This window comes from Schistocerca piceifrons, chromosome 8 (assembly GCF_021461385.2).
Source record: "Schistocerca piceifrons isolate TAMUIC-IGC-003096 chromosome 8, iqSchPice1.1, whole genome shotgun sequence".
Lineage (NCBI taxonomy): Eukaryota > Metazoa > Arthropoda > Insecta > Orthoptera > Acrididae > Schistocerca > Schistocerca piceifrons.
Genome location: NC_060145.1, coordinates 13,767,136 through 13,783,585, shown reverse-complemented (window position 1 = coordinate 13,783,585; position 16,450 = coordinate 13,767,136). Strand labels below are relative to the sequence as shown.

Sequence of the window (16,450 nt, the reverse complement as noted above, 5' to 3'; positions counted from 1 at the left end):
TGTTCTGGGGACTGATTTCTCAGGATGTATGCACCTAAATTGCGGGAAAATGTAATCACATGTCAGCTCTAGCATAATATATTTGTCCACTGAATTCCCGTTTATCATCTGTATTTCTTCTTGGTGTAGCAATTTTAATGGCCAGTAGTGTATTTTAGAAAGTAGTGCATCGAGTCGCTATTTACGCCTACTGTTTTAATATGGATATGTGTATTTATAAGCATAAATACTGTATCTGACCAATCGAGGGGGCTTGCGAAGGAGCATAATTCTGAGAAGAAAGGGACGACATGTGAAGGGAGGGAGGGAGAACTAGCTACCTGGCTGGCTGTCTGGCTGGCTGGCTGGCTGTCTCTATCGATTGCATCCCCTGGTCTTCAGGGAATGGCGGGACGCTCGCTTTGTTCTCTGTAATGTAATGTAGGAGCGCACGCGGAAGGGACGGTGCACCGTAATGGCAGCGAAAACTTCTGAGCGAGTGACTTTATTAACCCAGAGGTGTCAAAAATCGTCGCATGTTGTGCCTTTTCCAGTACCTCTTGAAACACAAAAGTCGTAAGAGAACAAAAACAAAATTAAAAATCCTTAAGAAAAAGATATCATTGTTTTGGTAGTTAAGTGGTTGTGAGCCTCATCCAAGAAAAGATAATACGAAACGGGAAGACTACTTTTAAAACGGATCGGGATTTGTTGAGCGCGCAAAAGAATACGCCTTCTTATGCGAATTAAACAGAAATCAGTAGACCTCTACTGACGAATTTACGGACTGGTTAGAAGGTTTTCTGCGCTGTGGATTCGATACCTCAAAAGCGTGCGCGTTTCCAAAAAAATATGTATGACTGAGTTCCACCTGTTTTAGAAAACTAACCTTCCCACTTTACTTTCAGATCATCGCAAACCAAAGACTTATTATTTCAGCGTTTAGCTAGGCATTCGCCAACCAACCCAACAGTAACTCCTGAGGACGAATCTCAATATAAAATTCAAGATAGTTCTTTAACAAAATGCTTACATCTAAAAATCTCATAAAAATGCTTTTGTATTTTCAAACAATGGAAAATCCAGGATGGAATGTATCAATATTATGATAGATAGTTGCTAATTCGTTTATATTTTCAGATTTTCAGTAAAACAAGGAGCCACTGAGGACGGTCCCGATGTGCTGATGTACGTCTGGGCCACAAAAATGAGGTAAAAGGAATTTATGTTTCCTAAATGGAGGTGGAACACAACTGTAGAATAAATTCCGAAAGAAATGTTCAGACTGTTTAGTGATGTAATGATTGATGTCTTGGAGATATCGCTGTCAGTGTAAGGATTGTGAAAATTATCACCGAACTTGTACTCGGTAGACACATAATTTAATTCGCGTACGAGGGAGGACACGTCCGAAGAAACATTGCCTCGTTCTTTTTAACAACAGAGGCACTGAAACATGGTATTTATACGCCGATACCATATATTTTCAATTAAAATGGCCTCTCCTGAACGGGAATCACGTAATGCGTGTCCGAGTACAGGTTGTGTGACGCTGGAACGGCGACATACGGAAGTTTGGGCCTGGCCGTCACTCGTTCACGGACAGTAAAGCGGGAAATGCGGGTTCGAGTCCCGGTCGGCACAAATTTTCACTGCCATTATTTCCTTATACAGATGACGGTTGGTCGTATTCGCAACTGCGAATTCATGTATTTCATAACGACTGTAGTCGCTGCAGTGGCTGCTCCTTTGGCCATGCATGCGTGCATGCACCATTCTTCTTAACAACACAGGAAATACAATATCATATCTGTTGTGTCTAGACAAGACAGCCTAGACACAATGAGAGGAAGCCGAAAGGCACGCGCTAAGCTAAAGCAGGATGGCGTGAGGTCTGAAACAGGATACGTAATGAATGCTATAAAGAAAAGTACGTAGCTTCTGGAATACTTAACTTTAATCCATCCTTTTGGTACATCTGGAGATTGTGGCGATACAAGTGAGACTCTTTAGATACATGAAATGTTACTAATGGCGCCTTGCTAGGTCGTAGCCATTGACTTAGCTGAAGGCTATTCAAACTATCTGCTCTGCAAATGAGCGAGGCTTCGTCAGTGTGCATCGCTAACTACGTCGTCCGTACGTCCGTACAACTGGGGCGAGTGCTAGTCCGTATCTCGAGACCTGCCTTGTGGTGGCGCTCGGTCTGCGATCACACAGTGGCGACACGCGGGTCCGACATGTACTAATGGACCGCGGCCGATTTAAAACTACCACCTAGCAAGTGTGGTGTCTGGCGGTGACACCACAATATCCATTTCTAATGTTTCGGTAAATGGTTTTTGAAGTTATGTCAAAGAGGTGAGTAAGAATTTCCGATACCTCACAGATTTCCGCTGTTGTTGTTGTTGTTGAAGATCCGTTTTACTCCTTGAAGATTCCACGGCGCTTAACAAAACGCAGTTGCTGAACTTTATCATTAGAACCACTGGCTTCATTATGTTGTAGGTCCCGTAGATTTGTCATCTTAGTGTGTGAGGAGTAGAGGAAGTTCTAATTATCAACAGGAAATAATAAAGTTAAGTAAGCAATTGTTTGTTTATTTGCAGATACGTGTCTTCATCCCTCGTAAACACTGAAATCCCTGCACCACAGTACCGTACCGCGCAGCTAGATGACCAAAAAACGCGATGGCGCAATCCTTTCATAAAGTGGAGTACTGTATACAGTAACCCGTTTACTGAGACTGATGGATAGCGACGCTGTGCAACAGACAGTATTGAGTTGGCGGAAGTGGGCAGGACGCGAGTAACGTGGAGAGGGGGAGGGGGGGGGGGTGTCCTCGACGTCGACGACTGGCATCTGACAATCGAAGCCGCTGTGCAAAAAGCGAAACCCGGACAGGGGTTGGTTTCCAGCGCGTTGCACGCCGCTCTGACCGTGACAGAGGGCACCCCAGTAGGATTCCGCAACTGGTCAACCCCCCCCTCCCCCTAAAGAAGCCCGCCGAACTTCGGCAGCCGTGTCTGGCCAGTCTAGGTGAATCCTTCAGCCCCTTAGTCACCTCCGACGACCACTAGCTGTACCGTAAAGATCTTAAGACAGAGGAGAAAACAAGCATTTGGAATGCTTGGATTCGCAACTGCCGAAAAAGATGAAGACCCAATCATCGTCATGTAGGGTGACGCTGAGATTTGTTGGAATTGCCACAGAGTGGGGCTATCAGATAATACTTGTAACAGGGCAAACCATCATAAGAGCATAGCACAGAAATCTCACAACGAGGTGACAGACAGCTGTCTAGATGAAGCATCGCAGGAAACTACCCAACAGTTTTTTTTTCCTTCTTTTTCCCATGAGAACAGCTCCGTCCAATCTGCACAGAACACAGTTACACACGCTGCTTCTTTGGGCTATCAAACTATTTCTCACTATCTCCCCCCCCCCCCCCCCTCCCAACGTCCTCACATATTCTCCTGGCATTTGACCCAGTGGACTCCTTCCTCTTTCCACAAATGGAAATACTGCTGAGTGGCATGCATTTCCAGTTTGACACTGAGATGATACTGTACTATATGGGAACGGCATTGCTCTATAATGTGCTGAACAGGCACAGTATTGCACTATGCTGTACTCTATGAGCCCTCCACTGTACTATACTACACTGTATGAGCATTTGTACTATAGTGTCCTGCACAGGCACTATGCCATACCATACTGAACTGCACAGCTACTGTACTTTGACACATTGTGCTGCAAAGGTACTGCACTGCATTATACTGTACAGTACAGGCGCTGTATTTTTTTATACTGTAGTTCATTCTGCTCTATCGTACAGGCACTGTACCTCCTTCTACTGTACTGTATGGCCACTGTACTGTGCTATGCTGTACTGTATCGTGTTATATTGTACTGCATTGTACTGTAATGTAATGTAACGTAATGTATGGACTCCTGACTTAACTACATTGTAATGTATGGCCACTGCATCGCTCTGTGCTATACTGCACTATATGGACACTGTACTGTACTGTGCTGGCACTGTATTGCAGGATACTCTACTGTGTCAGCACTGTACTTTCTTATAATGTGCTGAACAAGCACAGTAATACACTAAATTGTGCAGTATGGGCACTATACTGTACTGTGCAGGGTCTGTATTACACTTTACTGTACTGTACTGTATGGTCACTGTTTGGGCACTTTAACGACTGTACTGTACTCTACTCTACTGTATGGGCTTTATTTTGCAGTATGCTGTACTGTGCACGAATTTTGGACTATATCGTACTGTGTGGGAACTGTACTGCATTAACTTTTACTGTACAGTTACTGTACTTCATTCTGATGCACTGTACAGGCACTGTGCTACATTATACCATACTAAACATGCGCTGTCTGTGCTATAGTGTTGTGTATCATACTAGCACTGTGTTTCACTATACCGTACAGGCACTTTATTCTGCTACATTGTATTGTGCATGTGTTCTACTGCACTGCGCTGTGCTGTACGAGCAATGTTTTTCATTTAGTTGTGCTGCACAGCTGCTGTACACTGTTATACTGTATGAACACCGTTTTACACCATACCATACTATACTCTACTGTACTGTACAGGCATTGTATTCCATTGTATAGTACTGGACAGACACTGTACTTATCATACTGTACTTATGATCACTGTATCACTCTACACTGTACTGTATGGGCACTGTACTTAGTTATACTGTATTTATGCACGCTTTTAATGTACAGGCACCCTACTTCTTCGTACTGTACGAGCACAGTACTTCGTCACTGTGCTATACTGCAGTGTAAGCTGTTATTATTTTTTGTAATGTCTTCTCCAGCAACAAATTTTCCGCAGTTCTTTCCATATCGTCCATTGTTTTATTTATTTTGCAATTCAAATGCGCATGTAAGTAGCTGTGCATACTTCTGATGATGAACTGCATATCTGATGTAGTAAAGGTACGAACTGCAATTTTTATCCCGAAATTAGCCATCGATTCGATGTTTTGAGCTCAAATATATTTGTTTTCATAATCGGCAATCTGCAGACATCAGCATCCAGTGCAACAAAGTCATCTAGTGATACTATAGTACAGTTTTACAATGTTTAAAGATTACTTTTTTGATGTTGCGCATAAAAAATAAAATATTTTAGGTAGCTGCATTTAAAATCAAAAAACACCATGAAATGACTTTGACACAAAATTCACTTAATTTGACTCTTCCTTCATCTAGTTTGACAACTGTACAACAAATCCGAAAACTGAATTTTTTTTTTTTTTTTTTTTTTTGTTTTGTTTTAGTAGAGAGAAGCGGCGATATAGTTTAGTTACTTTACTTTGGCAAAAAACACTAAGAAAGCAGGGGGCAGTCGCGTCTCCAGAAAGCAGGTGCATGATTTCGTCCGAAAAGCAAAAGCTTTTCGTAGTGAACGATTTTTAATTTGTGTTAAAAGAAGAAAAAGGTTATTAAATTACATAGGATATTTTCGCAACTACAGTATTATTTCTTGATAATCGGTTTTTCGTGAACGTTTTTCATGGTACGTATACTGAGCTAAAGTAAACAATAATACCACAAACTGCGTCTGCTGGCAACAGATAACTGCGCAGTTTGTGGTCTAGTGCAGACGGTGAGACGGAGCTTGTTACATTACGCAACAATACCCGCTCGTGAATTATCGATGACGGCCTGTCGTGACACTACCATAAGTGGGATGATGGCGTATGCGTTTGTTTCCCTAGCCGTAAAGCCGACCTAACTGGCGAGAAATTAACTCAACCCTCCGACAGGCAATGTCGCGTTACACCACTTTTACTGGAAACAAGCGTCAAAACAATGTCCGTACTGTGAAGCATCAAAATTAACATGACGCGGTGAATATTGGTGGCATTACTAACATTTTTTAGTTATTTTACACCGATTTTATTCCTAACTGGTTGTATTACTAACATTTGTTAAGTTTTATTACACTGATTCTACAATGAATAATTTACGGCTCATAACAGTAGAACTTTCTCTGCAGAGAAGGGCAAAACACAGTTTGTACGTCAGCGCACAGACTTTCCAGCCACATATATTTTGAGGAAACTGCCCTCACGAAGAAGTACACCGATTTTTTTTTAATTTTACATGACACCTTTGCGCCCCCACTAAGCCCGTGACAACAATAATATAGCTTTCAGCTGTTGGTGTGTGCTGCTGCCATTTGAAAATCTAAGCTATCGTGTTCGAAGAGGTCATGACGAAATGGTCAAAGCCAGTCACAGGTGACAGCAACATGGAAGTCAAGTAAAATGGGCAAATAAAATGGAAGCTCCCTTATCCGGACTATCTGGAACCGTATCTCATCCGAATATAGAAATCCAGATAATACGGAGAATCGGGAAATATTAGATAGAAGTTGGTTGAAGTGCCATAAACATACACGTTGTATTTATTTTCGCGTAAACGAAAGAATTACACATTATTTTCAAGTAACTTTTGAGCGTACGTTGAAGAAAAAACAGTGCTCTACCAACTCAGCTAACTAAGCACGAGTCAAGAGTCGTTCTCATAGCTTTACATCCGCCAGTAGTAGCTCAGATGGTAGAGCACTTGCCCACTTACGGCAAAGGTCCCGCGTGCGACTCTCTGCCAGGAAGTTCCACACCAGCGCACACTCCGCTGCAGAGTCAAAATTTCATTCATAATTTTACATAACGTTGTTAGAGAACAGCGACCTATATTTTTATAAAATTATTTAAAAGCAGTGTTGATCGCAGCCGATGTTAACTTCAGACCGGTTTCGGCCTTTTAATTACGGGCCATCATCACAGTTTGCACCTCTAGATGACGGCGATGGCGCCTGAACCGCTGTGGAGGTCTCAATCACTGTAACTGTTTTTAAATAATTTTTATGAAAATTTCATTCTAAAAATGTAATTGTTGGTTTGTCCAAAATTGGGTAACTCAGAAAGTTCTTGACCGAATGCGTTGAAATTTTGCCATAACGTTGCACTCTAATAGAGCCGTGTTGTTAGGTACGCGTTTTTTATTTTTTATTGATATATGATTTTTATGATTTTTTCTGACAACGTTTCCCTACAATTAAATTTGAAAAAATGTATTACACTTATTAAAACAGGTGTATACAAGCACACGCGTATTCCAATTCAAGTTAGTATACAAATTTCAAAACATTTGGTCAAAAACTTTTGGAGATTTGCGATTAGGAACATTTACAGTTTCTACAAAAGTAAAAAAGTAGATTCTAGTTTTTTCAGACTCTTTAGCCTCCGAAAGTTCTTCAAGGATTGCTTTGAAATTTTGACGCAACTTTACATTCGATACTGAAGTTTTTTTATATAACTACTGGAACGCCATCTGGTTTATACATAATAAACACGGAAACACTATACAAATGTATCTTGACACAACGTTGAATTCTACAATATGAGTGTGTTTTTAGGTACCAAATTTTTTAATACACACACACACACACACACACACACACACACACACACACATATATATATATATATATATAAGGGGAAAAATCTCAAAATGTTTGTTTCCTTCAAATTTTTATATATTACTGTAATAAAATGGGTTTAGAAAACATCGTTCCTGTGAAACACAACCAGCCCTTTATTCACATGAAGTGGTGAGTGCTATTGACAAGGGATTTCAGATCGATTACGTATTTCTGGATTTCCGGAAGGCTTTGGACACTGTACCACACGAGCGGCTTATAGTGAAATTGCGTGCTGACGGAATATCGTCTCAGTTATGTGACTGGATTAGTGATTTCCTGTCAGAGAGGTCACAGTTAGTAGTAATTGACGGAAAGTTATCAAGTAAAACATAAGTGATTTCTGGTTCTCCCCAAGGTAGTGTTATAGGCCTTCTGCTGTTCCATATCTATATAAACGATTTGGGGGACAATCTGAGCAGCCGTCTTAGGTTGTTTGAAGATGACGCTGTCATTTATCGACTAATAAAGTCATGAGAAAATCAAAACAAACTGCAAAACGACTTAGAAAAGATATCTGAATGATGCGAAAAGTGGCAGTTGACCCTAGATAACGAAACGTGTGAGGTCATCCCAATGAGTGCTAAAAGGAACTCATTAAATTTCGGTTACACGATAAATCAAAATGGTTCAAATGGCTCTGAGCACTATGGGACTCAACATCTTAGGTCATAAGTCCCCTAGAACTTAGAACTACTTAAACCTAACTAACCTAAGGACATCACATACACCCATGCCCGAGGCAGGATTCGAACCTGCGACCGTAGCAGTCCCGCGGTTCCGGATTGCAGCGCCAGAACCGCACGGTCACCGCGGCCGGCACACGATAAATCAGTCTAATCTAAAAGCCGTAAATTCAACTAAATACCAAGGAATTACAATTACGAACGACTTAAATTGGAAGGAACACATAGAAAATGTTGTGGGGAAGGCTAAGCAAAGACTGTGTTTTATTGGCAGGACACTTAGAAAATGTAGCAGATCGGAGTACATGGAAAAAGTCCAAAGAAAGGCAGCACGTTTTGTACTATTGCGAAATATGGGAGAGCGAGTCACAGAAATGATACAGGATTTGGGCTGGACATCATTAAAAGAAAGGCGTTTTTCGTTGCGACGAAATCTTCTCACCAAATTACAATCACCAACTTTCTCCTCCGAATGCGAAAGTATTTTGTTGACACCGACCTACATAGGAAGGAAGGATCACCTATATAAAATAAGGGAAATCAGAGCTCGCCCGGAAAGGTATAGGTGTTCATTCTTTCGGCGCACTATACGAGATTGGAGTAATAGAGAATTGTGAAGGTGGTTAGATGAACCCTCTGTCAGGCACCTAAATGTGACTTGCAGAGTATCCATGTAGATGTAGATCAAAACGTTTAGCGACACATAGGTTATATGGCTTATTGGAGTTTATCATTAGAATAGTACGACAAAATCTGAATATCCAATAACAATATAACAGGGCTCAAGTTCAGACATGAGGGGAAGGGGAAATGGACGAAGACAGCCCGCGCCAGAAGCGGCCGACTCACCACGGGCGTTATCCTGTGCGCCATCAGCTCCGTGAGGAGGCGGTTGTAGTACCAGAGGCCTTCCTCGTTGACGTAGTCGACGGTGCCGCGCGGCAGAATTCGTGACCAGGAGATGGAGAAGCGGTAGAAGTCAAACTGAAGCGAAAAGAAAACGGACACAAGCGGTCAGAGGCGTTACTGTTTATTCGTATCTAGTTTATTACACGAGACTTTGTAACCTCCCCCTCTCTTTTCGACCTTAATGACAGTGAAAAATTAAACCGCGTGCACTTAATGGAAATTTGGGAAAAGCAATCGTCACCGAAGTTAATTTGTCGGTAAAGAGGGAGGAAATGGTTACATCTTGATGAAAGGAAAAATGCAAATGAAATTGGTGGAAATTAATTTTGAAAAGGGGTAAAGTTAATAAAGAAAGTAAATGTGCGGCCGTTACGTTAACAATTAATTGGCGTCAATTAGATATTTGAGATTTGGGGGAAATTACGGTGCCAGTCCTATGGAAAATTACTATAGTAACTGAAAAAGAAAGGTTATTACACATGTAATTAGCACTAGAAGCGTGGCAACTGAAGGTTGACACGTGTTGTGTGAAAACTGAAAGTTTGTCAGAAGTAATAAATTTCGCTACACTCTGACTTAATTTAGCACAAGAATTAATAAAACCGGAAAATCGAAAGTTAATTTAGTGACTGAAATTAATAGTAAACTTTGTTTCTGAAGCACTACGAAATTCAGTAAAATAAGGTTAGTCTTGGGCTACCTCAACAATCATTTCAAAAGATACTTGAATCCACGCAATTTTGAAATAAGAGATTTAACTTTGAACTTGAATTAAATGATTCTGAACAATTAACAATAGTAAAATTTAGTACGTACCAAGCTGAGCTGCAGTCACAGGTAAGCTAAAATATGGTAACAAAACTCGCACTCTTAATTTGTGCTTGTGTAATCTAAATATTGTAGCCAGCTATGAATACCTTAACTGAACTTTCCAATTAAAGCAGTGAAATCGAATGATATTACTTTAATGCTGGCGTTTGAATTTCAACGACACTCGGGTTCATTCCGGAAAAGGAAGGGACCCTGCTTGGTAATGCAATTGGGACAATGAGCAACAAAGGTTCATGCTACGTTGCTGTAATTTGGTGACACGAATGGACCAGTTTGAAAAGCTGAGGTCTGCCATACTGTTCTAAGACTTTACGTGCTTCCAGTCTTCCTTGTAGGTTGATTGGAGGTTTGAAGTCGTCGATCGAGGAGGTGGCGACAGTCACTCATTGTCGGCCGTCGCTGTTGCAGAAGCTGGATGTTGGCGCGCCTTCTTCTCGACACGGTCACCAGGCGAAACGGGCTGTAGATGTGCGCCAGCTAATGCTTCCCGTCCGCGATACCGTGTCAGAAACTATCATAGCAAGTCGAGCGCAATTACATGCTGCCAAGCCCCGAAAGCGCGGCAACTCGCGGGAGCGTCAAACAACGCACCTGCTCCACCGCCCTACTCCAGCCAGACTCTCTCTGCCCGCGCTCCACGCTTCAGAGTTAACACTACCAAAGATCCTAAACACTTTGGTTCTCCACACGACCTATCGATGTATTCGTTCGATAGCATAGTTTTCCCTAGGCAAGACCCAGCGTAAAAATACAAATAGTATTTACAAAACAAACCAATTATACATCGATGTAAATGCATAAATATATATATATATATATATATATATATATATATATATATATATATATATATATATATACAAATAGTAAAACAATGACAATATATAAAGACATAGAAATGTCATGTCATCAGGAAACAAAATAAGGAAAAAAAATTGTAGTACAGTAGATGGAAATAGGAGGATGTGCAATTCCAGCGTTACAACTTATACTAGACAGGAAAAGCAGTGAAATCCACCAATAGTGTAAAAATGTGTACATATCTAGTTTTCCATCACTTTCACTTGTCATCTCTTCCACATCCACACTTCAATCCCTAATGACGCTAGATTTGTCGTATCTAAACAGTGCTTTTTTTTCAGACAGCACGTCTATAAGGTAAGTAGTTTGCTTTAAACTGCTCCAGGCCTTCCAGCGCTATGCTTACCAGCCAAAAACTTTCACAGACCCATCCCCACAAAGCCAAGAACTATGGGTATCGTAATCCCACGGTAAGTATCTCCTGGTACTAATGAGTAAGTGTACCAACCTTGGCGTTCCAGAATTATGGAATCTCTCTCTCTCTCTCTCTCTCTCTCTCTCTCACTCTCTCTCTCTCTCTCTCTCCCTCTCACACACACACACGCACACACACACACACACACACACACACACACACACACACACACACACACACACACAAAAGCTGAGGCACCACAGTTACTTTCACCCCGTTAAAGGCATTTGCAATCTGTTTTCACCAAGACAAACAGTGGCCAGAGGCTCACAGAAGAGTAAGTAATATGTTCTTATAGCTTCATTAATAACCGGATACAGATATCAACTTCGTTTCTTTCAAACATAACTATGTTATTTTTGCCACCAGAGTTGCAGAAGTTGATGAGACAAACTGAGTGACGTAATTATTTTGTAGACCTTGGATTGAAAATACTGGCGCAGCAGCGATTTTTGTGCTGTTGTCGCAGTCGTTGAGTGGCCGCGACACAGAAATGTTAACACTACTGTCCAAGTAAACTTGGGCCGCCGAATTAACAGGCAGTGTCATTCTTGTGAGCCAGAATTTGCAGATGGCTTAAACATGTTTCGTACCTAAGAACACCTACATCGCTGGAAAGTCGTCCAGCCGGCGTGAGGATGATACAGTTCTTTATCTCCCGCAATGTTCAGCAGATGATCAGACATCCATCTGGATCTCTGCTTCTTACAAAAGAATGCTCGTTGGTGACAAAATAATAAGCTAAAGGTAAGACAGTTTTTGCACCCTTAGAGATCGACGTGTGAGCGTGGAAGCTAAAATTTATATTTTTACATGAAAATCAAATTTTTTCTGCGTTCCTTTATTTATTTTTTTTTACACACTCTGCGTCATCTGCACACCGGCAAAAAAATTGGAAACTAAAATAACGAGTAACATAAATGAAATCAAAGATGTGAACAAAAAATGAAGACACAATTATGTGCCGGATAGTTTCTGTTGGTGAAATTTTTCAAGAGTATGTCCAAAGTGAGAAAAATTTGCATCAGGCGCCTTTCGTACTCGCCGCATGACTGACGAACTAACAGGTGTCGAGGTACCTGTCGTAGCCGCCTTACACGCAGCGGTAATTAGCTCTGACGTTTACACCACACCCGCTGCAACCAGCTTGTACGCCACACGCCGTACACGAGGCCAGACGAAGAAATCAAACGGCGTGAGGACAGGCGGTCGTGCTGTAAACCTGTGAACACCACTGGCTCTTTCCACCGACCAATATGGAAATAACCGACTTAACGCATCTGCTGCTACTGAAGAATTACAGGCAGGACATTCATCATGTTGCATGTACATTATTTGATGAGTTATCAAGCGTACACCTTCTAATAGCAAGGCTAAGCTACACGTCTTTGCTGATCATCGGGACTCAGTTCGAAGCGGGACTCACTGAAGACAATTTTACTCCACTCAATGAGATTCGTGGCCGAAGATGTGTCTGGAGCCGCCCCGGACAGAGGTGGGACAGCAGCCCAGCTGTCGCCTGCTACACGGTTCGACGACCAGGAGTGACGATCTGGGGTGCCATTTAATTTCGTCGCAGGAACCCCTCTGGTTGTCACCCGCTGTACCCCCAACAGCACGGCCCTACGTCGAAGAAATTCTACGCCCCGCTCTGTTGCCCTTCATGGTAATCCAACGTGGGCTTACATTTGAACAAGATAACGGCCGCCCCCACAGGGCGAGAGTCTCTACTGCCTGTCTTCGTGCTCGCCAAGCGGCCAGCAAGGTCACAGAATCCGTCCCAAACTGAGAATTTTTGGAGCGTTATAGCAGGACCTTCCGACCAGCTCGGGATTCTAACGATCTATCACGTCGGTTGTACAGAATTTCGCACGATATTCCCCACGAGGACATCCAAGAAATCTGTCAGTCAATGCCAAGCCGACTAACTACTGGCATAAGCCCCAAAGGTGGACCAACGCGTTATTGACCTGCTGAATTTGTGAAGCTCTTTCTTTTGAATAAATCATCCAATTTCTTTGGAACTGTTGTAATATGTCTGTGTACGTACATCATGTCTATCGCTTTTCGTCCCATTCTGATAATTGCTTCGTGGTGCGTCGGTTTTTTCTCTCTCTGAGAGTGTATTTATCCTCGCATCGTAAGTGTCAAGTCTTTGGGTGTCCGTTGCCACGTCTACTTCATAAGGAACTCGAACACTGCAACAGTACTGTAGAACTAGTCGCATTACGGTCTTGTATGCGATTCCCTTTCAACGTGCACTGCGCTTTCGCAGAAGCCTCCCGACGCATCCAAGTCTTCGCCTTTTCAGCTACCGAATTTGAGTAATCGTCCCATTTCATATCGCTTCTCAGAAGCTCCTAAACGCTTGTACGTTGTGACGCGGCAGCAGGTGCTGGTCGCCCAACCTTGTGGTCGCCTACTGCCGGTGTCTCTCCGCCAGTGGCCACCCACACTTGGGTTTTCTGGGGTCTCCTAAAGAGCTTCAGGCGAGTGATGGGGCGGTGCCTTTGAAAGGGCGCTGTCCCACCATCTCCCAATGCGAGCTTGTGCTCTGTTTCTACTGATCTTGCCGTCGACGGCACAATCCTTTTTTTAAGGATAATTTTATGGATACACGTACGACAGACCTGGCAGGAAGCTACGAAACTACGTAGAAACAACTTCCCGTGTCCAACGATCTCCTATGGGCTTCCTGACTTTTGCAATGTAGAGGATGAATACTCATCGACGCCGCGGTAACCTTTCACTACTAGGATTCTTGTGGTATTTCCTAACCATAAAATAATAACAGTAACTCTTGCTGTAAACATGAATCTGTCGATACAACTCTGTCGAAAATAGCAAATGTGGATACGGCGGCAATGTTTCAGAGACGGTGAAGCAGGTGATGGACTACTGCATTAGTATGGCTAGAACGGAATACAGGATCAGACATGCCTCACTGGGAATATAGTGCACCAACAACTTGAACTGGAACTGCACACGATTCATCTTGATAAATGGCAGTGTTGCAAATATGAAGCGGCTACACAATGGTCATTGCTGAATGTACTGCGACCGTACAATACTAAGAGTCTGCGCATCAACGGCAACACACACTGACAGAGAGCCACAAAATAAGTTTATTTATTTTTAATTTTACTTACATTTCCTTTTGCGAGTAGTCGTCAAAGGACGTCTTTTCGAAACATCATCATGTGCGTAAAGAAGTGGTGCGTATCACATTTGTGTACAAACATTTAATGTATAACTCATAATCTGCAATTGGCTAATACGTAATATGCACAGCTTACAATTATTTCAGTGAATACAGACGTTTTTAATTTTGGTTTAAAAGCATCCCCAGTGTGTACTCTTATGGATCGTGGCAATTTGTTGGAGCACATCTACTGATGTATGGTCTGTGGTCTGTTTTTAATTTCGTTCTCTGTCTGTAATAACCATGTTTATTTCTTGTGTTGTGGTTATGTAATCATTACATTTGGATGTGTCGTCCTGATGGCTTACAAACGAGTGGTATATATATGTAAGGACGATTCCTGAGGTAACTATTTTGAATAAAAGAGGTAATTATTTTGGATAAAAGCAATACGACAAGTTTCTCTGCACCCCAGATCATGTGTCACCAAACAGCTCTCGCTTGCAATACCAGCATTCTGCCAAGTGCATAGCAGCAGCACAAACCCCGTAACTTATAAATGGGAAAATTGTGTTGCATAGGGGGGCAGGCACTACGGAAGTAGTGTGCGACAAGTTGCCAATATGGATCTGGCCGTGAGTGGGGCTCGGATGGGCGATCACTGCGACCGCTGGCGTCAAGCAGGAAATCCGGGTTCGAGTCCCGGTGTAGCAAAAGTTTAAATTGCTTTGAATGCCCTCATGCAAATGACATCGGTAATTCACTATCATCTTGATAATCAGCGAGACACACTGAAATGAAGGCAAAAAAGGGTAGGGCAATTTTACGCAACTGTACGACCATTATTTATGCCAAGTGCTGGATAATTTCGGTTTTGCTGAAGAGTTATAGCAGCCAATCCGTTGAATCTATATACGTTTAAATCAATGTGCACCTGCGAGAAAGATCTACGTATGACAGTCTGAGTCATAACCTCCGGGCTATGCAGATTTCTAAACTTTTGTGTTTATTTTTAGGCACCCACAATAGACAGCAATACGACTACCATCTACGACGCGGGGAATCATTATGTTCGATTAATATTCTAGTTTAATTATGTGCTTCCGTGTTTTCAGCAGACTGGTTGATTCCATTTTTCTGTTCGTTTTTTTTCTGTTCGATATTTGCCGGCCGAAGTGGCCTTGCGGTTAAAGGCGCTGCAGTCTGGAACCGCAAGACCACTACGTCGCAGGTTCGAATCCTGCCTCGGGCATGGATGTTTGTGATGTGCTTAGGTTAGTTAGGTTTAACTAGTTCTAAGTTCTAGGGGACTAATGACCTCAGCAGTTGAGTCCCATAGTGCTCAGAGCCATTTGAACCATTTTTTGTTCGATATTTCACCGACCGACCAAGACTGCTGGATTCGTCGTCCAAATATTGCGCACACCATGGAAACAACAGTTCACTTGAACAATTGGAAGCGCACCTTTAACCAATCATACGTGAGATATCAAAATGTTTTAGTTTGTTTAACGTTAAACGAAAATTACAAACACGATAGCTGAAAGTAAAAGCAAAAAATTTGTCCGTAAAAATTTTGAATGTCTAATAGCTAGCTAACTTACTGCATGCCGTAGCTCCAAATTCGGTGTGTTTCGTCATACTTTGACGTACCACGAAGCTATTTCGCACGCTACCGTAACATAACGCATTAAAACATAAATTCGGCGATACGACGACATACAACACAATACGTAAAAATAGTGATGGCTTTCCTTTCATTTCCTAAAACAAAACAAAAGAGGGAGTGTGACACTTGGCCACAAACAATGGGAATGCTGTTCACAGGTTTAAGCAAACTTCAGTCCAGATACTGAATGCAAATTATTAAGATGGATATGGGATGAGTGTACAAAATTCACGGTAGTTTTGAACGGTTTCTGACTGTACTAGCGATGTCATGACACCGAGTCTGCAGAGCGCTTCTAGACAAATCTTATGCCGCATCATGGTCGCGTGACGACAAAAATTTCGTTCTGAGCATCCGAATGCTCACTCAACAGATAATCATACTGTATGAGGTGAATCAACGAGCTCAGAGGTCAAAGCGATAATTATGACGA

The 16,450-nt window shown here is 42.1% G+C and overlaps 1 protein-coding gene across 1 annotated transcript in view; it reads right to left on the bottom strand.

Moving 5' to 3' along the window:
• LOC124711449 (myrosinase 1-like) overlaps positions 1–16,450 on the bottom strand; it is a 538,885-nt gene that overhangs the window by 123,584 nt on the left and 398,851 nt on the right. Inside the window, exon 4 of the mRNA XM_047241532.1 lies at positions 9,040–9,174. Coding sequence (XP_047097488.1) covers positions 9,040–9,174 — 135 coding nt within the window. The remainder of the gene's footprint in view (positions 1–9,039; positions 9,175–16,450) is intronic.